Source organism: Rhinoderma darwinii, chromosome 6, assembly GCF_050947455.1.
Source record: "Rhinoderma darwinii isolate aRhiDar2 chromosome 6, aRhiDar2.hap1, whole genome shotgun sequence".
NCBI lineage: Eukaryota > Metazoa > Chordata > Amphibia > Anura > Rhinodermatidae > Rhinoderma > Rhinoderma darwinii.
In genome coordinates, this window is record NC_134692.1 from 133,304,036 (window position 1) to 133,330,378 (window position 26,343).

General features: G+C 45.3%; 1 protein-coding gene across 1 annotated transcript in view; it reads left to right on the forward strand.

The window, feature by feature from the left end:
- The first annotated feature begins 450 nt into the window (after positions 1 to 450).
- The window catches only part of ABCA3 (ATP binding cassette subfamily A member 3), a 36,449-nt gene continuing 10,556 nt past the window's right edge, over positions 451 to 26,343 (forward strand). Inside the window, exons 1-18 of the mRNA XM_075830419.1 lie at positions 451 to 795; positions 11,728 to 11,813; positions 12,381 to 12,636; positions 13,294 to 13,421; positions 13,789 to 13,954; positions 18,906 to 19,165; positions 19,321 to 19,437; positions 20,160 to 20,280; positions 20,369 to 20,542; positions 20,683 to 20,864; positions 21,906 to 22,052; positions 22,570 to 22,699; positions 22,973 to 23,127; positions 23,215 to 23,370; positions 23,457 to 23,667; positions 25,322 to 25,472; positions 25,642 to 25,740; positions 25,840 to 26,023. Of these exons, the coding sequence (XP_075686534.1) occupies positions 11,760 to 11,813; positions 12,381 to 12,636; positions 13,294 to 13,421; positions 13,789 to 13,954; positions 18,906 to 19,165; positions 19,321 to 19,437; positions 20,160 to 20,280; positions 20,369 to 20,542; positions 20,683 to 20,864; positions 21,906 to 22,052; positions 22,570 to 22,699; positions 22,973 to 23,127; positions 23,215 to 23,370; positions 23,457 to 23,667; positions 25,322 to 25,472; positions 25,642 to 25,740; positions 25,840 to 26,023 (2,691 nt within the window). The 5' untranslated portion in view covers positions 451 to 795; positions 11,728 to 11,759. The remainder of the gene's footprint in view (positions 796 to 11,727; positions 11,814 to 12,380; positions 12,637 to 13,293; positions 13,422 to 13,788; positions 13,955 to 18,905; positions 19,166 to 19,320; positions 19,438 to 20,159; positions 20,281 to 20,368; positions 20,543 to 20,682; positions 20,865 to 21,905; positions 22,053 to 22,569; positions 22,700 to 22,972; positions 23,128 to 23,214; positions 23,371 to 23,456; positions 23,668 to 25,321; positions 25,473 to 25,641; positions 25,741 to 25,839; positions 26,024 to 26,343) is intronic.

Below are 26,343 nucleotides of genomic sequence, written 5' to 3' on the forward strand. Positions count from 1 at the left end.
TTTCCGCACGACTTTCCTGCCTTTTTTTTACCGCATTGTCGGCATGAAATTTTCTACATCTTTTACTTTGCTGCTACTGTAAACGCTGCGGAATTTCCAGACAGAATTCCGTTGCGGAAATTCCGCAGCATTTACACTACGTGTCAAAAAACCTCGGCCAGTGAGCTATCACTGGAATCGGTAGCCATCACTGGAATCCGCATCACGGTTGCTGTGTAAATGGGGATTTGTGTCTTTTTGCATTTTTTTTCCCAGCTCCCATAGAACTACATTTAATCCCTTCATAACTGACAGCCAACACTAGATGGGCTCAGGGGGGGGGATTAAAAAAAAACAACACAACCCTCCCCCAGTGTTTACATAAAGAAGCCACAAGTCACGTGACGCCCAGCACAGCGGTGACTCCTCTGCTGTTACAGTCTCCTTGCTAGAGATCCACCGATCACGTGACACGCTCTGGGTCATGTGACCTAACCCGGAAGCGGCTGGCTGAGGCTGATGTTTGCGTTTTGTTTCTGGGGAGGGTGGTGACGTCACCGGCTGTCTGGTTGCCACAAAGCTCCTGCTGCACCTGTGCCGCCTGCTGCCTACCGAGCCATGCCCGGATTCCTGTCAGCCTGAGCTTCTTCTCATCATGACCAGAGGGAGGCTGCAGCAGCTGCTGGACGACGCGACAGGAGAGCGCAGGGTCAACCCCGATGCCTGAGGCCTCATCTTACACAAAGACAACACAGCTGAGCCGTCTACATACTACACCATCCATACCAGGAGATGCCAAGGACCCTGCCCTGAGAGGTGAGATACAGCAGCCATAACCTGACATCTAATATACAGTCCCATCGTATATGTCCAGTCGTAGCTACAATTAGCGCGTACATGTCCTATAATCCGATACGAAAAAATTCTGATCGACATTTTTCAGGCGTCCGCGACAAATCGTATTGTAAATGTTCATTAATTTTTTTACATTTTGCTACAATTTAAAATCTTTTGAAACCCCCCTTATGATCAGTTGAACAAAGGGGACCGTAGTGGTCTTCACGGCGCCATAATATTCCGCTCCTAGATCAGAGATTTTGGGGTCTTCGAGCTATATAGGCAGTAACTCCTCGTTATAGTGTTCAGTGGGGGTCTAAGCTCACGATATCCCCTCCCTCCCTTCGGCAACAATCATGCAGCTTTTTACCATACTTCCTCACCCTTGTCTGGTTCTCTGCTTGCTGTCAGTAAATGGAAACCTTCATTGTTTAGATCCTGAGATGGAAAATCTCTCCTGATCTTATCCGGTTGACACAGGTGCATGGTGCGTTACAGTGTATCAGAGCTGTTTCTTATAACGAACTCCCCAGCTGTGTCAGTCGGATCTGAACAGGCGCTGTAGACCGGAAATTGTTCTTGAAATCGGCGGTGATTTCAGGGGATGCTCCCCCCTCATTTCCGTCTATATTAGGACTATGGTACCATCTTGTAAGGTGGGAAGACCCCTATAAACCTGCTCTATATATATCTGCCTGATCCAATAATCGTGCCATGTAATAGGCTGATGATGCTAAAGGTCATCTTCACCCGAGCGATATTTACATATGCTGCAAATCTCTCAGCAATTTAATTTCAATTTCCCTCGTCTCGTAGAGAAGTGATGGATTAGCTTCCTGGTGCCCTGCTGGTGCTAGTGGCGGCATACCCACAGATCAGGGGGTGGCAGTGCGATGTCTCATAGACGCTCGAGTAAGGCTGTGTTCACACTGGCGTCATGATCGCTGTTTTCAAACATATATATACGTAAATCCTGACTGACCCTGTTGACTTTAATGGAATCCGTTGGATCCGGATGATTTTGACTTCAAGAATGACATTCCAGTCTGCGCTATTCTTTCCTTCAAAAAGAGCGACTGCGGCTTTGAACGTCAGTGTGGACACAGCCCTAAGATACCCCTACACTTTAGATCGCACGCTGCAATATTATGTCTGGCAAAATGACGGAAACCACGTGGAAGAACCGTCGAAACCCATTACAGTCAATTAGTTCTGCGGGCGCCGATGGTTTCCGTCACGGATCCCGAGCTTCCGGTATTTTCGCTGTTCCGATTCTATGACCGAGCAGAGGAACGGAAATCCGAACGCTGATGTGAACCCGGCAAAATTGCTCTTTTTTTTACGAGCAGTCAGATAATGCAGCATGGCCGGGGTGCAAATTCCATGCAGCCTGTAGCGGAGGTAGGCGGTTTTATGACCACCCGTATAGTTCACCATATACAGGACGGCGCGCTATGCTGAAGAATTCATAGGGCAAAGGCGTGCAGGATAATTTCCTCACCATTAGCCCTCGGCTGTATTACGGATCTGTAATGCGACCCCCCCCCCCACCCCGAAGTTTGCTATAATCTACTTGCCTGTAGAGGTTAGAACAAAAAACGTAAGCGTGCGAAAACGTATCCGTGCAGTGTAAATATTACGGAGCGCTGAACTGAAGAGATTCTTTGGTTCCTTTTAAATTTCATAAGGATTTTATAATCACATATACAACATGTTAAACAGTGAAGCCAACGTGGCCGAGCAAAAGATACACCGTATACGCTGCGTCGCACTGCGGACATAGAGCTGTGAGATAACAACAAAATAACAGCAAACAGTATTCCAAGGTTGAAAGCGAATCCACGTGCGATTGGAGACCGTTGAGAGCCGCCGTTAAAGGGTATAACTCCCAATATGTGAAGAAGAGATAAGGCTGATATAATAATATATTAAAGAGAGACGCCATTCACCAGATTGGGGCAGAACAGGCGGGGGAAGTCCCGGATGTCACATAGTCACGCCAAATAGACCACCTGGCTGAGAATTTTCCAGCTAAATTAAGCCACCATTTTTTCCACCGAATAATCAAACTTTACCAGATTGACCAATTCCACAAGTGTTAAAGCGCAGGAGATTTCCATGACCTGGCGATCATCGATCTGGCGATCATCGATCTGGCAGCCAGAATGATATGATCTACTTCGTGTCGGATTGCTGAGGGGATATCCGAAAACCAACAAAGCACAATGCTAATGCAGGAGAGGGAGTAATCTTGGTAGATGTTATAGAGCTAATAAGGGTAAGGGCACGCGGAGCGGTCCTGACACGGTCGCAGCGAAATACGCTTTCTCTGCCTCCCATTGATGTCAATGGGAGGTCAGAGACGTAAACGCCCGAAGCTAGAGCATGTCCCTTCTCTTTCCCGTGAGACAGTTTTTCCGCTCCCATTGAAATCTAAGAGAGGCATTTTCGGCCGTTTTTTAGCCCGTTTTCCGACGCGGTTTCCGCGTCAAAAAACTCTGTGTGAACTGACACTAGAAACGGGGAGTGTAAGATATGACTAATTTTAAATCTTTATAAAAATCGAGATTCTTTGGTTCCTGATTGTGTAAGCAGCAGAGCAGGATCTCCGTATAAAGGCTGAGGCTACGTACGGTATATGGGCCGCAGCTGTCGCCTGACAAGAAGTCTGTGTAACACCAGGTTCACGCGTAGCGTAAATACGGCAGATATTCCACAATGGATTTCATTGCGGAAAATCCGCAGCATAATACAGTAGCAGCAGAGTGGATGAGATTTGAACAAATCTCATCCACACACAGCCGGAAAAAAAAAAAGCGTAGAAAAAACGTTCATTAATTCACATGCAGTGCGTTTTTTTGAATCCGCAGCATGTCCATTTATGTTGCGGAATCTCTGCTTTTCTGTTGTGGGTTTTCCCCATTGAATTCAATGGGGAGGTAATGAACCCGCAACAAATATATGTTGTGATTTTTGCGCCGGAAAACCTGCGATTCCGCAGCAAAAATCGCAAGTAGGATTTTTTTTTTTAAAACATGATTACAGTACGGGACAGTAGCCCTGATGCCATGATGCCAGGAGCCCGGCTCCCTGCATTGTGTTCGGTCCGGGAAATGTGGCCGACATACAGACCGTACATCACGGACCGAACACGCTGAAAAAGGTCAAGAAAGATATAAAAAATGGCCCTAATGTCACTGAGCACGGAGGTCCTCGGTAAGGGGCTTCATGTGAATTTGGCCGTACTGGGAGTATATACAGTATGTGTATCTGATAGGTAAGGATATACGTGGATACAGTCCATGTACTGCGCTGCGGAATATGTTGGCATTTTACAGACGCCTGAAAATAAAATCAGGAAAAAATATGGCGTTACAATTTTTAGTTTTATCTGATATGGGATGTAATTCATAATGAGAAGATCTGGACACCAAAAAAATAATAAAGGGGTTTGGGTGGGTGAATAGATATGAGAGAGAGACTAAGGCCTTATTCACACGAATGTGTTTGGCGGCTGTGATACGTGCGTGAAAATCACGCGCGGCGCACGGACCTATGTTAGCGAATGGGGCCGTTCAGACATTCCGTGTTTTCCACGCAGCGTGAGTGCGCTGCGTAAAACTCACGACATGTCCTATACTTGGGCGTTTTTCGAGCATCACGCACCCATTGAAGTCAATGGGTGCGTGAAAATCACGCGCGGCGTTACTGGCAAGGCGGCATACCCAGGTTTAGTCTCAGTCTTCTGCAGGCCCCAAGGAGTGTGGGGGGGATGGCGGCGCCCAACCTTTACTTATATTATCTGGCTTCGCAGCTGGTACTGGCTCACTGGTGGATTGACATTGACTTAAGTAATGCGGCCACGGCGCTGGCTGGAGCACTCATGACTTCCTATGAGAGTCTTACCAACCTCTTATATAGGTTTAAAACTTTGTGTCGGGCGCCCTTACCGTTAAAAACTATTGCGAATGCCTAGAAGAAGGCACAACTCTTAGGCCTCATGCACACGACCGTAGTGTTTTTCTGGTCCGCAAATTCCAGGACCGTGTTCCGTGAAATGTCATCCGCAGTTCATCCGTATGTCCTCCGCAGTTCATCCGTATGTAATCCGCAAAATGCGGATGAAAAAAAAAAAGCCTAGGTAAAACATGACGACAGAACTCATTCCCGGTCGTCGCCTAGCAACACTTCCGCAAATCCGCAAAACTGCGGATGACACACGGAGGTGTATCCGCAATTTCCACGGGCCCATTGACTTCTATTGGCATGTCCGCACCGCATTTGCGGCCCATAATAAGACATGTCCGGAGTTTCTGCGGCACGGATTTGCGGACATGCGGAGAGCCGTGAAAACACGGATAGTGGGTATGGCCACATAGAAATGAATGGGTCCGCAATTAACCCGTGGATTTGCGGTTGAATTGCGGACGCAAAAACACGGTCGTGTGCATGAGGCCTAACTAAAAGATACTACGGATTCTTCTGTTTCCCCCAGGACTCCGTTATGGAACAATCCATGGCTGCCTCACCTGGTGTCCCTGCCGGGAGCGATGATGTGGGCTGGGGTAGGGGTCCGATTTTTAGGCCAAATATACTCTGTGGACAGCGAGTTTGTCTCCTTTTCTGAGCTAGAGGAGAGGTTTGGGGTCTCGAGGAAGGTTTTTTTTATCATTCTCTCCAGTTGAGACATGCCTGCTCGGCTCAGTTTGGATCTGTCACGCCAGCTTTGGGGTTTTCCGGATTGGAGGACCTACTCGGCACCCCAGACCTTCCTAAGACACTTACTCGGACGTATGCCCCGTTGCTGTCCTCTGTAAAACGTCCCTTTGATAGGGCGTACCTGGGGTGGAAGAGAGATATCCCTGATCTGTCGGAGGAGGAGTGGAGGGAGGTGGAGCTTTCCTTTTTTGATTCCGTAGTTAGTGCTCGAGATTTTTTGATACAATCACGGTTTCTGCACAGGATTGACTATACTCCGGTTAGACTTCAGAGAATTGGGGCCTCCGGGTCGGACAGCTGTTTTAGGTGTCAGTTGGATGTTGGCACGTACCTCCACTGTGTCTGGTCCTGCCCTAGGATTTCACTATTCTGGTCAAGGGTTGTAGAGTTTCTGCATGACAACTTTGAGTTTCCCCGGGTTCTCTCCCCTCAGTTGTGCCTCTTGGGCATTATGAATGAGTTAGTACAAGGCTATTATGACAAAATCTTTTTCCGATTTGTTTTGTTCTGTGCACGGAAGGTTATAATTATGGAATGGAAGGCCACGGTGTGTCCTAGTATAGAACATTGGTTGCAATTGATAAATAAGTATATACCATTATATCAGAAATTATACATTAGCAGAGGGTGTCCTGACAAATTCGGGAAGATATGGGCTAGATGGATGGAGATTTCGGACACTGTTGTCTGATAGACAGGTGTGAGTGACGTGTGACTGGTTGTCTGTTTTGGCAATAATGGCGGTCAAATGTTGATCCTATTTTCTTCGTAATACACTTATATGCACCTGTGATCCGTTAAGTTTTCATGCCGGCTTTTGCACTGTAATTGTATTTTTCTCTATGATGATTGTCATTGCCAACTAGTGCGGTTGGTCAGTATGTTATGTATGATTTTGTGCGCAATTTTGCCCTTTTGTACATTTGTATTTTGAGAAAAAGATAATAAAGAAAACCTTTTAAAAAAAAAAAAAAATCACGCGCGGCACACGGACGCACTTGCGTGTGATTCGCGCAACAGTAGACCAAGAAATGAAGGGAAAAATAAAAGCACTTCCTTAATTTCTTTTTCTAAACATCAAAACCGCGTGTCATAAGGATGCCATAGGCGTGAAAATCACGCAGTCAACGCTGATGACACACGGAACTGCAACGCGCCCAAAAAAAATGAGTTTTTTGCGCGTGCAAAACGCACACGTTCGTGTGAATAAGGCCTAAGAGTGTCTGGGGTTAAACTTTAATGAAGATTGCTGGGAACTCTAAGGCATCGTTGACGTCTGCGTGAGGCTCCTAATACAGTGAACAGCCGCTACAAGTGTGAGTAGTAACCGGAATGTCCGGCTTCTCTAGTGAATCATTAGACCGCTGAACTGGTTCCCCTTTAATAGATAAATCACTTCCCTTAATCTTCTTCTTAGGTTATGTTTACACGGCCTATTTTCGGCCGTTTTTCGGGCTGTAAACGCCCCAAAAACTGCAGAAAAATAGGAAGCATAACCCCTCCGAACATCTGCCTATTGATTTCAATGGGGAAAAAGGGTGTTCTGTTCCGACGGGCCGTTTTTATACGCAACCGTTTTGGAGCCGTTTTTTATTGACTATAGAAATCCGCTCCAAAAACCGCCCGTAAAAAACTCTGCGAAAGTCGCGATTGGCTTCAAAACCGTCTGAAAATCAGGAGCTGTTTTCCCTTGAAAACAACTCTGTATTTTCAGATGTTTTTAGTGTAGTGTGTGAACGTAGCCTTAGTGTCTCGGATGAGCCGTCCATATGGGGTCAACGTAGATATTAGAAACGTTGTTACCAGATTCCGCTTAATCCCGAAAAGCCTGGCTGCAGAGTTTTAATAAAACATTTGTTAAAATCATAAGGTTTTTAAAGATTTCTCAACACACAGCACTCCAGCGGTTTTTGGTTTTTTTCCGGAGTGCTTCTTTAAACCCCACTTAAAACTATTAGAATCCATTGAATCCACTGATCGCTACGGGTCCAGCGATCACTGGATTCACTTTGTAATCCGCCGTTTTTGTGAGGTCATGCTCCAGGTGGCCGGAGAATATTCTACACGGACAGACGGGGTCCAACAGAGCAACCCTAGAGGCCCTTTTACACGGGTAAAGGATCGGGAAAATTAGCTTTTATATGCATTCTCGGTCCCAATCATTGCCCTGTGTAAATAGCGCAATGATAAGCCGATGAACAAGCAAACGCTTGTTCATCAGCTGATCGGATCTTTTATGTGGCCGATAAAATTGTCGCTATTCGGCAGCAAGATGTGCTACCGAAATGTATGGGGACGACTGATGGAAGGAACGATCCCTCGTCCTCATACATTACCAATAATAGCTCTTTGTGATTGGAGCAAACTAGCGCTGATCAACACGCTATATAGTCGATCAGCGCTCGTTTTCACAAAAAATATAGGGCCGTCTAAAAGGACCTTTAGAGGGTCCCCGCATTGACTCACAGAGAAGTTCAGATTAATCCAGGAGCCCATTTGACCTTTTTCAGTGGCCTATCAAAGATCTCAAACCAGTCCAACCGGACCAATGACTTCTGATCAGTCCGCCTTGTTATCATTTTGGGCCTGGATTTGTTCAGACAAACATTGGGAGTATATGATCTGTTGTTTGCATAGGAGCGGAGATAAGAGAACTGGTGTTCTGATCAGGGTGGTAGTACTGGGCTTAGTAGGTCGACTTTAGCTATTGAGGTTCATAGATAAAATCAGCTGGTTCGGCAGGTGGGGGATGGGCAGCTATTGATCAGGAATACCTGTCCGGCAGGAGGCCAGCAGACCAGATGGTCCATATATTCACCAGGATGGAGCTTTGTGAAGGGATATGTATGTACCCAAGTATATTGTTCAAACATTCTAATGTTGTCTTCTGTTTGTGGCATTGCAGCTCCGCTCCATTCACTTCAATAGAGCTAAGCTGCAATACCAAACACAACCTGTGTACAGGTGTGGAGCTGTTTGTGGAAGAAAGCAGAATTGTTTTTCTAATCCTGGACAAACCCTTTAATGTAGCAGCCCGGGTGCCATCCTAATGTAATCCACCTCTATAATGCTGCCTAATAGGTGCCGGCCGTCATCTCACCCACTAACTGAGGTTGAAAGCATGTGGGCACCCAGCTGTCTGAAATAGGGGAAAATGCTACATCTTATAGCAGCATACAGGAGGGGCCTAAAGTTTAGGGGCGAGTTCAGACATGGCGTCATTTTTAAGGAATCTGTGACAGTTCAGAAACATAATGGATCTGAAAATCCACTGCACGCCCTAAAATCCGCGCAGATTTTTAACATTTTTTTTAAAGCCCCATCCTCATGTGTTGTACTGTCCATTGCTGCAGATTTTTGGTGCAGAATTAGCATAAAAAATTTGCACGAAATCCGCATTTCAGGTTTTTTTTCCCATCCCCGACGACCCCTTTAATCTGAGATCAGCGGATTCCTGTAAGTCCGGCTACAGAAACCCCCCCAGCAAACGGCTTATTTTGCTTGGGAAAGCCGTGGCTCCGAGAGGGGGATCCCAAGCAGGGGACCCACCTCTATGACATTCAGATCTCCTGATCGGCATAGGAATAAAAGGTGGCCGATAGTGGGTGGCAGCTGTAGTACCACAAGTCTCAGCATGTTATGCCAGCAAGAAGCTATAGATCCTGACGAGCTCCCGCCCCACTGATCGTGCTGTCACTAGGGTCATTGTTTTGCGTTCTGTGGGGGGGTTTATACTCCTCACATGTCCCCGCGTCGTCTCATGAAGGGCAGCCGGATGATCACACATGTACAATTAACAGGCCTGATCTACCACCCGAGGGACGACGCGTTCACCGCCTGTTGCCTGACAACATACAAGTAAGGCTGGATAATAACGTAGTCGATGCCTATGAATTATACGTTTGGCTTGGTCTGGCTCTAGTTGACCGGTTCAGCAGTGCTCTCGACCACAGAGCTTGCAGGTCTTTCATGGTTGAGCAGCAGGGTGGGGGGGATTTGGAGCCGTCGGAGAACCATTGAAGGTGGAGTTGTCCTTTTAAATATCCGCAACTTGATTGCTTCTTATAGAAGTGCTGAGGAGTCTTCATCGAACGAATGGTGTAAGAGTGACAATTGTGGAAACAAATATTTGGGGGACGCCCTGAGCGGCTGTGAGTTCTGTACGGTAAATCGTGTGATTGAATAGCGGCGAGAGAGAGCGACTAAGGGTCTGGGGTAAACTTTAATGAAGATTGCTGGGATCTCTAAGGCGTCGTTGACGTCTGCGTTGAATTCTCTGTTAGGGGCCTCCGTCACCGATCCGGCCGAAAATACCAAAAACAATAACGCAGCATGCTGTGTCAATGGGTTCCATCAGCCGCCAGTGGTGTCCGTCGTACAACGGAACCAACGCTTCTGGTATTTTTGTTGTTTAGCTCCTCTGATGGAGCAGAACAACAGAAACACCGACGTAGGTGTGAACAGGGACTAACCGGTGACCCTCACCCAAGTGGAGTAGGTCTTTGTGTTTTGTGGATCAGAGACGCCTTCAGCACCTCTGATATTTCAGTTAAAGTATATGTATATGATTTTGCTCCATAAAAATATAAATAACTTGCCCCTCCGTCCCTATAAAAAAATAAGAGAAAAAATAAAAAGATAAAGAAGCTGTGCAAAAAAAAAATAAAAAAAGTTACGCCTTCTAAAAAAGTGACATAGGAAAACAGGACGAACCTAGTAAGGGGTTAATGATGGGGTTATTTACTATCCAAACACTCGGCAGTCGGCACAGGAAAGCTGCCGTACAGGTCTTGTCTGTTGTCCGTGTTATTACTGGGGATATAACCACCGCTGTCATGTGGAGAGCAGATCTCTATACTGATAGACAAAATACTGTACAATTTACAAGCCACTTAGACCGTACCAGTAGCCATAGTACACCGTTCTGCAGAGCATCACACCATGCACTAATAGACCCAGGACCTGCAGAGCATCACACCATGCACTAATAGACCCAGGACCTGCAGAGCATCACACCATGCACTAATAGACCCAGGACCTGCAGAGCATCACACCATGCACTAATAGACCCAGGACCTGCAGAGCATCACACCATGCACTAATAGACCCAGGACCTGCAGAGCATCACACCATGCACTAATAGACCCAGGACCTGCAGAGCATCACACCATGCACTAATAGACCCAGGACCTGCAGAGCATCACACCATGCACTAATAGACCCAGGACCTGCAGAGCATCACACCATGCACTAATAGACCCAGGACCTGCAGAGCATCACACCATGCACTAATAGACCCAGGACCTGCAGAGCATCACACCATGCACTAATAGACCCAGGACCTGCAGAGCATCACACCATGCACTAATAGACCCAGGACCTGCAGAGCATCACACCATGCACTAATAGACCCAGGACCTGCAGAGCATCACACCATGCACTAATAGACCCAGGACCTGCAGAGCATCACACCATGCACTAATAGACCCAGGACCTGCAGAGCATCACACCATGCACTAACAGACCCAGGATCTGCAGAGCATCACACCATGCACTAACAGACCTAGGATCTGCAGAGCATCACACCATGCACTAACAGACCTAGGATCTGCAGAGCATCACACCATGCACTAACAGACCCAGGATCTGCAGAGCATCACACCATGCGCTAATAGACCCATGATCTGCAGAGCATTGCACTATTCTACCAGTTTTCTTCTTCTGGTATGTGGCATCAAAGTGCTCAACTTGAGGTGTGCAAACTTTGCATAGCATTGCACCACGGCATGCTTGTGTCGCAACACTTCGCGTCATTGAACTTTCCCTCCCGCCTGCAAAAGTGTTCCACTCTACCTCATAGGTAAAATTGTAGGGCACTTAATAGCGACAAGTGCTGCGTGTTCATAGACGGCACCTGTAGGGTTTTTTACTCAATCGGGAGAAATAGTCACCATCAAGTACATTGCACAATACATTGGCGCACACTCCTTCAGTGCGTTGTAGGGTTTGAAGGAAACTGATTCAGATGCTTCGAGGACGTCCATATCCAATGGAGAAGTGACTGTCTGTCAGCGTTATACGGCAGGATACATACTAGAGACGTCCTAGGTAGCAAAGGAGATTATAGGATAACGTAAGGACCTGGTTTTCATGTATTTCCTCTTAGGCTCACGCTGTTTTTCTTCCCTATAGCTTCTGGGTGACGTCTGCTGGAGAGATTCACGATGGTCGTGTTACGGCAACTGGGGCTCCTTCTGTGGAAGAATTACATCTTACAGGTAAGATACGTGATCATTGCTGGGCAGGGTATGTGGGTGGTATTGGCAGACAGTGATTCCTGGGGAGAGGGGGTGTATATATATATTCTACAGGACACTGGCCATTGAATCGGTCACATTTGGGATGTACAGATCCATTCCTGTTCCTATTAGTGTGTATTAAAGTGTAACTAAACTATTAAAAAAACTTTTGACATGTCCTAGTGAAATGTCAGAAGTTTTGATTGGTGGGGGTCCGAGCACTGAGACACTAAAACGAAGCTGCAGAAGCGTTTGGGTGAGCGCTGTGCCGCTCCGATTCCGCTAGTCTTTCCTTGGTGTGGTGTAGGGGCTCAGTAGATAGTCTATGAAGTACGTACACGTTTCTGAGTCAAGCCGATCAGAAACGAAGCAGCGCTCACCCGAGCGCTTTTGCCGATTCGTTTTAGCAATCGGTGGGGGTCTCAGTGCTCGGACCCCACTGATCAAAATTTCTGACCTGTCACTGACATGTCCAAAGTTTTTTTTTTTTTTTAAAGTTTTTAATTAACCTTTAAAGCTTTATAACTGTGTGTTCCGTCCCCACAGAAACGTCAGGTCCTGGTTACGGTGATTGAATTGGCGCTGCCGCTCCTGTTTTCTGTTATCCTTATTGCGCTGAGGCACAGGGTCGAGTCGGATAACCACCCGAATGCTACGACTTACCCGAATGTGGACTTTCTCACCTTACCCAGTGTCTTTCATAATACGGGACCTTGGGAGCTAGCATATGTTCCATCCAATAGTGACGTCGTGAGGAAGATTGTAGGAACAGTGGAGAAGAAGCTGGCTATTGACATCCGAGGTAAGGCAATCAATTCCTGTTGGTCCCATTTCTCGAGGTGTCATCTTTTTTATTTAATTTTTTTATTTTGGATTGATTTGACTCTTAAAGGCAGTTCTAAAAGTAGATTGTGGTATTGCTGTACCAATTCAAATTGCTCCGATGCATCTAAAGATAGTAAAATTGAGCAATTTTGCAAATAGTCTCGATTACAAAAAAAAATAAATATATAATTATTTTTTTTTTTTTGTGTATACCGCTTCTATGCAGACCTATGTGTCATTTTATGTCCTTGTCCCATCCATCTGCCCTTTGATTCTTAATAACCTACCGACAGTAGAAGAGGGGGCAGCAGGAGTAGAGTAACACATGACTGCAAGATCAGACTACACACAGGTTTATTTGTAGTCTGTAACCATGGAGACACATGTCTGAATAGGAGCTGTAGACACAAAACGGTAGGAGTTAAATGCATAGGGGGGGGGGGGGGGAGTACAAATAAAAGGTGGACGTACCACATGGGTTGGGTTCATCCTTGCCTGACGAAATGGGCGTTTGCTAAATCCTTTTCATGCAGATATCCAGGGTCGGTATAGTTCTTTTATTCATGAATTTATGTGCAACCAAATCCGCATAATTCTTGTTATATTACCTTGTTTGATTCTCCTTCGTCTACAGCTCGCGGGTTTCCCACAGAAGGAGATCTCGAGAAGTTCATAAGACATGACAACCAGTCGGGCAATGTGCTGGCAGCCTTAGTCTTCGAACATACTTTCAATAACAGCGATGATCCGTTACCACTACAGGTAATGATTTAGGGTCTGATAACAGATGATATGGGAGGGGGATAATCGTGGGATGACCTCAACGCAACCACTATGTATCTGTAAGGGACCGTCTCAAAAAGTCTGACCAAGTCTACCTAGAATTATGTCCCCGAGTCTTCCTTTTGCGTGCAGTCTTGTCCCCTACAGATGCTGCAGCCATTTATCACATAGCTGTCCTGGTATGGTATATAGATTTGCATGAAGTTACGTTCTATAGCAATACAGACTTCTATGCCATTCTAGGTCTTTGGAAAGCTGGGTGATAAGCCGTATACACAGATTTATGGTGGTCACAAGAATAGAATAATTAAGACACAATCTGCCTTCTCTATATTACTTGGCACAGGTCCGCTACAAGTTACGGTTTAAATACAGCCCTCGCAACGTTCCGATCAGTGAGCAATCTGGACTTAACCCCAATGTGGATCGGAACTGGCACACGAGATACTTATATCCACTCTTCCAGCTTCCAGGGCCTCGTGAGCGGGGTGATCCAACTGGAGGCACACCAGGTGAGATTGTTGTTTTTCAGTCGTCTGTTGCTGTATTTGTAATAATAATAATCTTTATTTATATAGCGCCAACATATTACGCAGCACTTTACAATTTAGAGGGAACATGAAACAAACAATATCAGACATTACATAGTGACAAAGTTCATTTAGGTTCAAACCTGGAGAGTGAGGACCCTGCTCGCAAGAGCTTACAATCTATGAGGAAATAAGGGAGACACAAAGTGTAATAGTGTTTGTTCTGTACAATGGTCCGGCCATCTTTTATACACATGTGGTGGTAACATAAAGCTGCATGAGCCGGTCACCAGCCAGTACCCGTGTATGACGGACATGAAGAGAAGGAGTGTGAGGGAATCTTATTCTGATGACTAATCTATAAGGGGGGCCATGAAAAGGAGTCAGATTAGGGAATGTTATAGGCCGGTCTAAATAGATGTGTTTTCAGGGCACGTTTAAAACTGTGGATATTGGGAATTAATCTGATTGTCTGGGGTAGCGCATTCCAGAGGACGGGTGCAGCACAAGAGAAATCCTGGAGACGGGAGTGGGAGGTTCGGATTATGGAGGATTTTAATCTAAGGTCGTTGGCAGAACGTAGAGCCCGAGTAGGGTGGTGGACAGAGATGAGGGAGGAGATGTAAGGAGGTGCAGCACTGTGGAGAGCTTTGTGGGTGAGCGAAATAAGTTTGAATTTTATTCTGAAGGGGGTGGGCTACCACGGCAGTGACTGGCACAGGGTAGAGGCGTTGGTGTAGCGGTTGGTCATAAAGATGAGCCTGGCTGCTGCATTGATGATAGATTGGAGGGGGGAGTTTGGTGAGGGGAAGACCGACAAGAAACGAGTTACAGGAGTCAAGACGAGAGTGAATCAGAGCAACAATGAAAGTTTTGGCCGTTTCCTCCGTAAGGAAAGGGCGGATTCTGGAGATGTTTTTGAGGTGAAAATGACAGGAGCGTGAAAGTGATTGAATGTGAGGAGTAAAGGAAAGATCTGAGTCAAAAATAACCCTGAGACAGCGGGCGTGCTGCTTAGGAGTTATGGTAGTGATAGAGACAGCGGGCGTGCTGCTTAGGAGTTATGATCGTGATAGAGACAGCGGGCGTGCTGCTTAGGAGTTATGGTAGTGATAGAGACAGCGGGCGTGCTGCTTAGGAGTTATGATCGTGATAGAGACAGCGAGCGTGCTGCTTAGGAGTTATGGTAGTGATAGAGACAGCGGGCGTGCTGCTTAGGAGTTATGATAGTGATAGAGACAGCGGGTGTGCTGCTTAGGAGTTATGGTAGTGATAGAGACAGCGGGCGTGCTGCTTAGGAGTTATGGTAGTGATAGAGACAGCGAGCGTGCTGCTTAGGAGTTATGGTAGTGATAGAGACAGCGGGCGTGCTGCTTAGGAGTTATGGTAGTGATAGAGACAGCGGGCGTGCTGCCCAGGAGTTATGGTAGTGATAGAGACAGCGGGCGTGCTGCCCAGGAGTTATGATAGTGATAGAGACAGCGGGCGTGCTGCTTAGGAGTTATGGTAGTGATAGAGACAGCGGGCGTGCTGCTTAGGGGTTATGGTAGTGATAGAGACAGCGGGCGTGCTGCTTAGGAGTTATGGTAGTGATAGAGACAGCGGGCGTGCTGCTTAGGAGTTATGGTAGTGATAGAGACAGCGGGCGTGCTGCTTAGGAGTTATGGTAGTGATAGAGACAGCGGGCGTGCTGCTTAGGAGTTATGGTAGTGATAGAGACAGCGGGCGTGCTGCCCAGGAGTTATGGTAGTGATAGAGACAGCGGGCGTGCTGCTTAGGAGTTCTGATCGTGATAGAGACAGCGGGCGTGCTGCCCAGGAGTTATGGTAGTGATAGAGACAGCGGGCGTGCTGCTTAGGAGTTATGATAGTGATCGAGACAGCGGGCGTGCTGCTTAGGAGTTATGGTAGTGATAGAGACAGCGGGCGTGCTGCTTAGGAGTTATGATAGTGATAGAGACAGCGGGCGTGCTGCCCAGGAGTTATGGTAGTGATGGAGACAGCGGGCGTGCTGCTTAGGAGTTATGGTAGTGATAGAGACAGCGGGCGTGCTGCTTAGGAGTGATGATAGTGATAGAGACAGCGGGCGTGCTGCTTAGGAGTGATGGTAGTGATGGAGACAGCGGGCGTGCTGCTTAGGAGTTATGGTAGTGATAGAGACAGCGGGCGTGCTGCTTAGGAGTTATGGTAGTGATAGAGACAGCGGACGTGCTGCTTAGGAGTGATGGTAGTGATAGAGACAGCGGACGTGCTGCTTAGGAGTGATGGTAGTGATAGAGACAGCGGACGTGCTGCTTAGGAGTTATGATAGTGATAGAGACAGCGGGCGTGCTGCTTAGGAGTTATGATAGTGATAGAGACAGCGGGCGTGCTGCTTAGGAGTTATGATCGTGCCATACACAGAGATGGAGACATCAGGTTTAGGGAGGTTATTTGTACACACATTGGCTATTTAACCCCTTCCCGCACCTTGGTGTAAATGCACGTCCAGGTGAGCAGTAACTTCGCGCACCTGGGCGTGCAGTTACGTCCGCACTTTAACAGTTAACCGCCGCGCGGCGCTACACCGCAGCGGCGGTTAACTGTGCAGGGTGTCAGCGGGGAGGAAAAAACTAAAAAGGAAAAGAAAAAAATGGATCAGTCCAGAAAGAGTTAATTACTTTCTAATGAAAAACCATTTATGACCACACGTGGGGTATTGCCGTACTCGGGAGAAATTGCTTTACAAATGTTGGGGTGCTTTTTCCTCCTTTATCCTTTGTGAAATTGAAAAAAATGCAACATTTTAGTGGAAGAAATGTTGATATTCATTTTCACGGCCTAATTCTAATAAATCCTGCAAAAGACTTGTGGGGTCTAAATGCCCACTATACCCCTAGATAGATTCTTTAAGTGGTGTAATTTCCACTTTTGGGAGGTTTCCACTGTTTTGGCCTCTCAGGGGCTTTGCAAATGCGACATGGCACCCAAAAACCATTTCAGCTAAATTTGAGCTCCAAAAGCCAAATAGCGCTCCTTCCCTTCTAAGCCTTGCTGTGGGTCCAAACAGCAGTTTATTACCACATATGGCATATTTCTGTAATCGGGAGAAATTGTTTTACAAATGTTGGGGTGCTTTTTCTCCTTTATTCCTTGTAAAAATTAAAAATGGCTACCTTTTTTTCAGAAAAAAAGTTGATTTTTACCTTTACAGAATAATTCCAATGAATTCAGCAAAACAACCGTGGGGTCAAAATGCTAACTTTACCCCTAGAAAAATTCCTTGATGAGTGTAGTTTCCAAAATGGGGTCACTTTCCGGGGGTTTCCACTATTTTGTACCCTCCAGTGTATTTCAAACGCGACACGGCACTGAAAACTATACCAGAAAAATCAGAATTTCAAAATCCAAATGGTGCTCCTTCCCTTCTGAGTCCTGCTGTGGGTCCAAATAGCAGTTTATTACCACATATGAGGTATTGCTATAATCAGGAGAAATTGCTTTACTTATGTTGGGGTGTTTTTTCTCTTTTATTCCTTGAAAAAATTAAAAATTTCTAAGTTTTTTCAGAAAAAAAGTAGATTTTCATCTTCACAAACTAATTCAAATAAATTTAGCAAAAAAACTGTGGGTTCAAAATGCTAATTATACCCCTAGATAAATTCCCTGGGGGGTGTAGTTTATAAAATTAGGTCACTTTTGGGGGTCTTTATTGTTTTGGCCCCACAAGACCTCTTCAAACCTGACATGGTACATAAAATATATGCTAAAAAAAAGAGGCCCCAAAATCCACTAGGTGCTCCTTTGCTTCTGAGGCCGGTATTTCAGTAAATTACCGCACTGGGGTCACATCTGGGATATTTCTAAAAACTGCAGAATCTGGGCAATAAATAATAAGTTATATTTCTCGGTTAAAACCTGTGGTATAGAATTTTTTTTATTACAAATGAATTTTCACCTCTACTTTGCTTTAATTCCTGTGAAACGCCTAAAGGCTTAATACACTTTCTGAATGCTGTTTTGAATACTTTGAGGGGTGCAGTTTTCAAAATGGGGTGATTTATGGGGACTTTCTAATATATAAGGCCCTCAAAGCCACTTCAGAACTGAACTGGTCCTTGTAAAAATAGCCTTTTGAAATTTTCTTGAAAATATGAGAAATTGCTGCTAAAGTTCTAAGCTTTGTAACGTCCTAGAAAAATAAAAGGACGTTCAAAAAACGATGCAAACATAAAGTAGACATATGGGGAATGTTAACTAGTAACTATTTTGTGTGGTATAACCATCTGTTTTACAAGCAGATACATTCAAATTTAGAAAAATGCTAATTTTTGCAATCCCCCCCCCCCCCCCACAAATATATACAAAAAGTTAAAACATAATAAGACCATCAAATGTCCCAGCGACAAAGCTATATGGTGGTATTGTATATCAGGAATGGCTCTCATGTAACCAGGGTAAAATGTCTAGACCACAGTCCCAATCCTAACCAGAACCAAATGTTAAACCAAATATACGTGAATAAAGTCAATTACCTGGGACTGGCATGATGAATGCTGGAACACTCACTAGGGAGACATCTCGACGCGCGTTTCGCACCCTTCGTCACCACTAAGGCTACTAACTTTGCAGAAGAGGCTTATGGCGTTGTATCCACCGGGCTGCTGCCTTTCCTGCTTTGTCTCCCACCATCGCCACATACATAACTGGAGTGACCCTGTAATAAACCATCCCTACACTGTTATCAGTCATGTGTAAACCAAGCTCCTTGCATGGTAGGAAAGAGTAATAAAAAATGGTAGCTAGAAATGATGCATCATGTGACCCCCATACAAATATAATAGAACACCGACTGATAACGGGTGGAAATAAGCACGGGAATATGGACCTAGTAACTTTCTTTTGTGGTTGATTTTATATATATATATACATAGCATTTTATTCTCCCCTTCCAGGATACTATAGAGAGTGCTTTCTGGCTGTGCAGCACCATGTGGATCGGGCGATCATTTACTACCACGCCAACGAAACCGGGCAGGCCCTTCTGGATAATATTGATGTCTCCGTCCGACGGTTTCCCTTCCCACCCTACGTCAATGACCTTTTCATCCTGGCTATCCAGAATCAGCTTCCTTTGCTGCTTATGCTGAGCTTCACCTACACCTCCCTGAGCATTGTGCGCGCTCTGGTCCTGGAGAAGGAGCGGAAACTGAAGGTGAGGGCAGTGAATACATAGAGGCGTCCAACTTGGTAGACTGAATTGTGAAGGTTTATTTTTTTGTGATCGGTGCAGTTTTTTTTGTCCTCTAATAGACTGTATGAAAATGTTATAAGGCCTATACATTGACATGTATGTGACATCTCTTACAGGAGTACATGCGCGTGATGGGACTGAAGTCCTGGCTTCACTCTACCGCCTGGTTCATCCATTTCTTCATATTACTTTTGGTGTCCATCTTTTTCGTCACTTTACTTCTGTGTATCCAGGTCAGTAAAACATCTATCTCCGAGTAGACCTGATCGATTAAATTGTAAACCCAACCTTGTAGCTATAGTTTTTATTTACGGAATATTTCCACTTTTGCAGCATTTGTTTTTATTGATCCGATGCATCTAAAATAAAAAATGAAGCAACTTTGGAAATAGTCCTCATTTAAAAATCTTTTATCGATTTGAGTATGCAGCTCCTCTGCAGCCCTATGTGTCTCCATGGTTACAGACTACAAGCAAACCCTGTGTAGTCTGATCCTGCAGTCGTGTGTTACTCATTCCATCTACTTCTTCTACTCTCTCTTGGCTAGCAAGAAGATGGGGTAGCGGGAAGGGAATAACATATGGCTGCGGGTTTGTTTTTAGTCTGTAACCGACATCTGTGCAGGGAATTGAAACATCGCCCCATCCACATCAAGAGGCTTTTATCCCTACATTTAAATGATCAGCAGGGGCGCCAGAGGTCGGACCCTCACGATCATACTATAGCATATCACTAGGATATGCCATCACTTCTTATGAGAATGCCCCTTTTGGGTACAGGAACGTTATATAGATTGTGCACTTTGACTTTACTTGGAATCCATCTTTAATCCCTCGCTGCAGCGAGAAGGAACCGGCACATTCTTACAATCTTGAAGAACTCGGAGGATCGCGGAGCATTTCCTTTTACTTTCAGGTGACTAATGTGACTTTGTTATTTTCACCTTTCCTTTCAGACCAGTGACCAGGGGGCAGTGCTCACTCGAAGTGACCCCACTGTGGTCTTTGTCTATCTCCTGGTTTTTGCGGTGTCCACCATCTCCTTCAGTTTTATGATCAGCAGCTTTTTCTCACAAGGTAGGAACACTTTCTGTCTCCATCTCGGTGACCATTAATGATGATGGTGAAGGTGACATCTGTACCGTCTTTTTTTTATTTCCTACAGCAAACGTGGCAGCTGCTGCCGGTGGGTTCCTGTATTTCTTCTCCTACATCCCCTACTTTTTTATCTCCCCTCGTTACGACAGGATAACCCATAGCGAGAAGCTGACATCTTGTCTGATTTCCAATGTGGGCATGGCCATGGGCGCACAACTTATTGGCATGTTTGAGGGCAAAGGTCAGTGTGAACCAATGTATCTTTATTCTTCATTGTTCTTTTTCTCTATCATTTCTTATTGAGGGTTCACGTGAAGGTATTTTTCAGTCTATAGAGAAAAGTCAATTCCAAGGAGTCTTATGTCGTTGGTTTCTACTTAGGTACGGGAGCTCAGTGGTCAAACTTGCTGACCCCAGTCAGTGTGGATGACAACTTCACGCTGGGTCAAGTCATGGGAATGCTGCTACTTGATTCTGTTCTGTACTCCGTCATCGGGTGGTATGTGGAGTCTGTTATGCCAGGAGACTATGGAGTTCCCCAACCTTGGCACTTCTGCTTTCTGGTAAGAACCCATTTCACTTCTGTACCACAATCTGCTCAAACCGCAAAATTCTGATAAGGAAACTCTTTTCCAGTCTTGAAGCCCTGAGGTCTAATATTGGAAGCTTAAAGGGGTTTTCCACCTTCTGACAACTGATGACCTATCCACCGGATAGGTCACCAGTATATTATTGGTGTGGGTTTGACACCCGGACCCCGCACTGTTAAGCCACTCCGGTGGCCTGCTGAAACGGATGTTATGTCACATAATGCTATGTACGGAGCCGTAAGTAGTTGGCTCAGTACATAGCATAGCTGCAGAACTGCAGGCAGGCTCCTATTCACTTAAATACTGCAGTACTGCTGCTCGGCTGCTATTCCATGGCCGGAGCCAACTACTTCCGGCATGTACGTCCGGTGCACAGAGGCACCAGACCAGCTGATCTGTGCGGGACCCGGGTGTCTGACCCCCACAAAACATGTACTGATGACCTATCCAGTGGTGGAAAATCCCTTTAAGTGTCAACTGGAAACAAAAATAGACAATACTATGTGAAAAAAAATACACTGAGGCGTGTTAAGCTGTCCATTTTTCACATTATTCAGCGAAATTAAAGGGGTTTTCCAGTCCTAAAAAAATGATGGCCTGTCCTCAGGATAGGCCATCAATACCTGATCAGAGGTGCTCCGACTCCCGGCACCCCGGCCAGTCAGCTGTTTTGAAGGGGCAAAGGCACTAGTACGAGCGCTGCTTCCCCTTCAATCCTTACCTGCTCGTACTGTGAATCGCCAACACAAGTAGCCACGGTTCACAGTATGGCAGAGAATGGGAGAAGGCTGTAATACTGTGAACCGCTGCTACAAGTGTGTTGGCGATTCACAGTATGAACAGATAAGGAATGAAGGGGAAGCATCGCTCTGAGTGCCGCTGCCCAGCTTATCGACAGGAGTCGGACACCACTGATCAGGTATTGATGGCCTAATCTGAGGATAAGCCATCAATTTCTTAGCACTAGAAAACCCCTTTAAAATGTTCCATTACTTCTCGTGGGTGTCTTTGCAGCCTTCATACTGGTGCGGTACTCCCAGAGATGCAGAGTTCATAGAGAAAGAAGATGATGAAGAGCCCGAAAAGTCCTTGAGGGGAGAATATTTGGAAGAAGAACCAGCAGACTTGATACCAGGCATCCGTGTTAAACATTTAACTAAGGTGAAATTCTACATTATGTCCACTAGATGTCACTCTGTTTCTCCTCATTGTAGGTTTTCTAAAGACGTAATATCATGTCGTCTTCTTTAGTTCTTAATGTGTTACAATCTCAGTCTTTAAGCTTGAAGAGAACCTCTGGTTTCAGCTGTGTATCAACATACAATTCATGTGCGTTACAGTCCCATTCATTCCTATGGCAGGGCTGTCAGCATTAATTCGGAGATCCAATCAAGAGCGCCAGGGCCCCTTCGTTCAAGTTGGGACCCCCACTGACCCCTTCTGAACCTATCTTCTGACATGTCTCTGCGATATGTCAAAAGGTAGCTAAATCCGAAGAGTTACTTTAAGTTATATCCCAGTTTGAAAACTTATATTCACAGTTTATTCTATTATATTTTATCTAATAAAAGTATTTGAACTACATTTTTTTTATTTATTTTTTATACATTTGACCGTAAAAGATAATATTCTGATTATAATCAAACACCTCCGGTCATTTTGCTCCTTTGTTTCCCAGACATTCCGCGTGAACGGAAAAAGGCGCGTTGCTGTGCGGGATCTCACACTTAACATGTATGAAGGACAAATTACTGTACTGTTGGGACATAATGGAGCTGGCAAGAGCACCACTTTATCTATGTTGACAGGTATGGGATGTTATACACTAAAAAAGATTCTCTTTTCCCTTTTTAAATGAAAAATAAGTCTTCATAGTTTGTCAAAATTGTTAAAGGAATTTTCCGTATTTAGCCAATTCACTTGAAAGGGTTTGATCTGCAATACCAAATGCAGTCCATAGACAAGGGTGGCGCTGTTTCTGGAAAAATACTGCCAAGTTTTTCTAATATCATAAACCAATATAATTCTTATTTCTGTCCATTGCATTAGGCTTTACGCATCGCCCTTTTGTCTGTTTTCAGGCCTTTTTCCTCCATCATCTGGTGAATGCTACATTGGAGGGTACGAGATCTCTCGAGACACCGCTCTTATCAGACGCAATCTGGGCCTTTGCCCTCAACACGACGTCTTATTCCAGGGTCTTACTGTGGAGGAGCACCTATATTTTTATGCAGCGGTAAGAATCATTAAACCATAAGCAAGCAATGTAACTTTGTAAAAGTCTTATGTGCCTAAAACGTACTGATTTTCATGTCTTTTACAGCTGAAAGGATGTCCCCGTTGGCGCTGCCCAGAGGAGGTGGAGAAGATTCTGCAAATCCTAAGGATTGAGGAGAAACGTAAAGCTTTGAGCACTCAGTTGTCAGGGGGAACTTGCCGTAAACTATCCATTGGGATTGCCTTGATCGGAGGGTCCAAGGTAATCGCAGCACGCCACGTATGCAGCAGATATCATATTGTATATTATTTACCTGATCGATCTGAATACGATCTGATCCGCTGCAGGTCGTTATGCTGGATGAACCTACTTCTGGAATGGACCCGGCCTCTCGTAGGGACACGTGGGAGCTTTTACGGCAGCACAAACATGACCGATCCCTGCTCCTCACCACGCATTTCATGGATGAAGCTGATATTCTGGGGGATCGAGTTGCCATCCTTGCTCAGGGACAGCTGCAATGCTGCGGTTCACCGCTCTTTCTCAAAAGCAAATATGGTGAGGGAGGGTTCAGTTTAATCTTCAGTTTATTACCTGGTTGAGTTCAGCAGGCCGGTGGTGATCTCTATAGATTTGGAAGCAACGGTCAGTGGTGTAAGCCCATAGATGTCCATAGATCTGTGGACGTATCCTTTGCATCAAATATCTAGAGGGAAATTAAGAATTCCACCCCCCTACATAGGTTTTGTTATTTGAGCCCTATATGTATGTGAAAGGGGTTTTCACACCATAGAAAGTGATGGCATATTGTTAGGACCGAGAGCAACCCCCACACTCTATATGAATAGACTGCAGCGCTAGCAAAGTTCTGTGGGTATTTCACACGTTTCCCTACTCAGCCATCCTACCGGCCACCCACTGCAGCAAACTGTGATGCAGTCCCATTCACTTGAGTGGCGATGTGTTGCGTTTCCCTGCTTAGCGGGTGGTAGTAGAACATTGTTGTGCAAGAGAAAAGCCAAAGGGACCGCTGTCCCTTCATTCTCCAGATCAGTGGGGTACCCAGAGGTCGGACTACTGCTGGTCAGAATGTTCTGGCATAACCTAACGATTCTATGATGGGAATACCCCTTTAAAGGGAATGTGTCGCTAGAAATTTTTAAATTTTTCGTATATAAATGATTACACATTGTTCTAATTTTTTCACAAGTCAGGAAATATTATAAATTCGATTATAATTTATAACATTTCCATGTGCTGGTCACTAGAGGGAGCAATTCCCAAAATTGCAGCATTGGCATGTGGTAAAGCAACCTCATTGCTTTATGCTGAAAAATTTGGAGTAGACACACTCGCTCTAGTGAGCTCAAACAATCCCCCCTCCTTTCTCCTGGCTAGTGCCAGGAGAAAGTAGGGGGTTGAATGTTCAAACCTCCTACACTGTGTGCCGCCATTTTTTGAGCGAATGCAGTGTGTAGGAGGATTAGATAGTGGTAATTAGACAGTATAACACGAACATACACACGCATCACATACACAAACATAACTTACCTGCTCCTGCCGCGGTCGCTGTCGCCGCCGCTCCTGCCTCCGCTCCTAGTCTGAACATATGGCCGGAAGCCGCAACCGGAAGTAGTCGTCTTACTGTCCGGCCGCAGCTTCCGGTCCACATGAAAATGGCGCCGGATGTCGCTCTGCCGAAGACCTTCCTTTTGGACTGTGTGGGAGCGGCGCATGCACCGTTCCCACACAGACGGCGTACAGCATAGTGAATGGAACGGCTCCCGTTTGCATTCTCTATGGGGTTGTATGTGCCGTATTCCATCTCTGTATGTGTCGTTAATCGACACATACAGAGATGGAAAAAAAAAATGTCAGCCCCCATAGAGAAGTAAAAGAAAGAAAAAAGTACAACACAAAAACACAAATAAATAAAATATATTTTAATGACATAATAAAAGCAATCACATATAAAAAAAAAAATTTGTGACATTTAATGATTGTCATTGCCGTTGGGCTATGAGCCACTCCGACATCAATAAAGCAATGTGTAAGGTGACTATTATATGGGTCTTTGAATAACCACAGAGCAGATATTAGCCTGGTTGTATGCTTGTTAGTATTAACTAGATTACCTTACCCACACGCGGAAATATGGTGGGACTCTAACTAAAAGTTTTGCATTCTCTTTTCCTGTCTCGTTGGTCTATAGGTGCTGGGTACCATATGGTGATGGTGAAGCAGCCACACTGCAAAGTGGAAGAAATCACAGACCTCATTACCAGCTATGTCCCCCATGCCACTTTGGAGAGCAATGCTGGGGCAGAACTATCTTACATCTTGCCCAAGGAGAGTACCCACAGGTAAGCCTTACATAAATGACATTTGGGCCTATATCATTATTGTGCAGATACCAGTCTTTATTTCAACTAATATTGGCTGTGAAGGGCAAGTTGGTACCACAGACCCTGATACCCAGCCGGGGCATCTGTGATTAGTATTAGATTTATCATTGACGCTTCTCTTCCTTAGGTTCGAGCCGCTGTTCTCTGAGCTGGAGCTTCGTCGCGATGAGTTGGGTATTGCTAGTTACGGAGCGTCAGTCACCACTATGGAGGAAGTATTTCTAAGGTGAGGATTTTATTTTCTCTGTCCCACATTTTAATGTCTCCAATGGTTTTTGCCTTGCCTTCCGTGGGAAATATGATTCGACTTGTTTTTTGTTTATAGGGTGGGGAAGTTAGTAGACAGTAGTCTGGACATACAGGCTATACAGCTTCCCGCTCTCCAGTATCAGCATGAGCGACGAGCCAATGACTGGTCTGCTGAGGAATCCTGCTCCATGAGTGACTGTACGGAGGACAGCGGAACATTGATCACCGAGGATTGCTCCAACATCAAACTTAATGGAGGGGTGAGCGCAAGTACAGACCGCAGTAGAATGGACTATATTATATACTGGGGTGTTTAATAATACCGCAAAAGATGTCATGAAACAATGTCTCGAGTTTACATGTTGCTCTTGGCAAAGCAGAGATAGCATCTTATTCTGTATGATTCAAGACAAACTTTAAAGGCTATGTCCACCTTCAGAACCACATTTTTATTGTTCCAATGCATCTAAAATAAAATAAAAATTAGGCAGCTTGGCAAAAGAATAGTCCTAATTAAAACACTTCTTAACATTTTGTGTCTACAGCTGTCATGCAGACCTATGTGTCTCCATGGTAACAG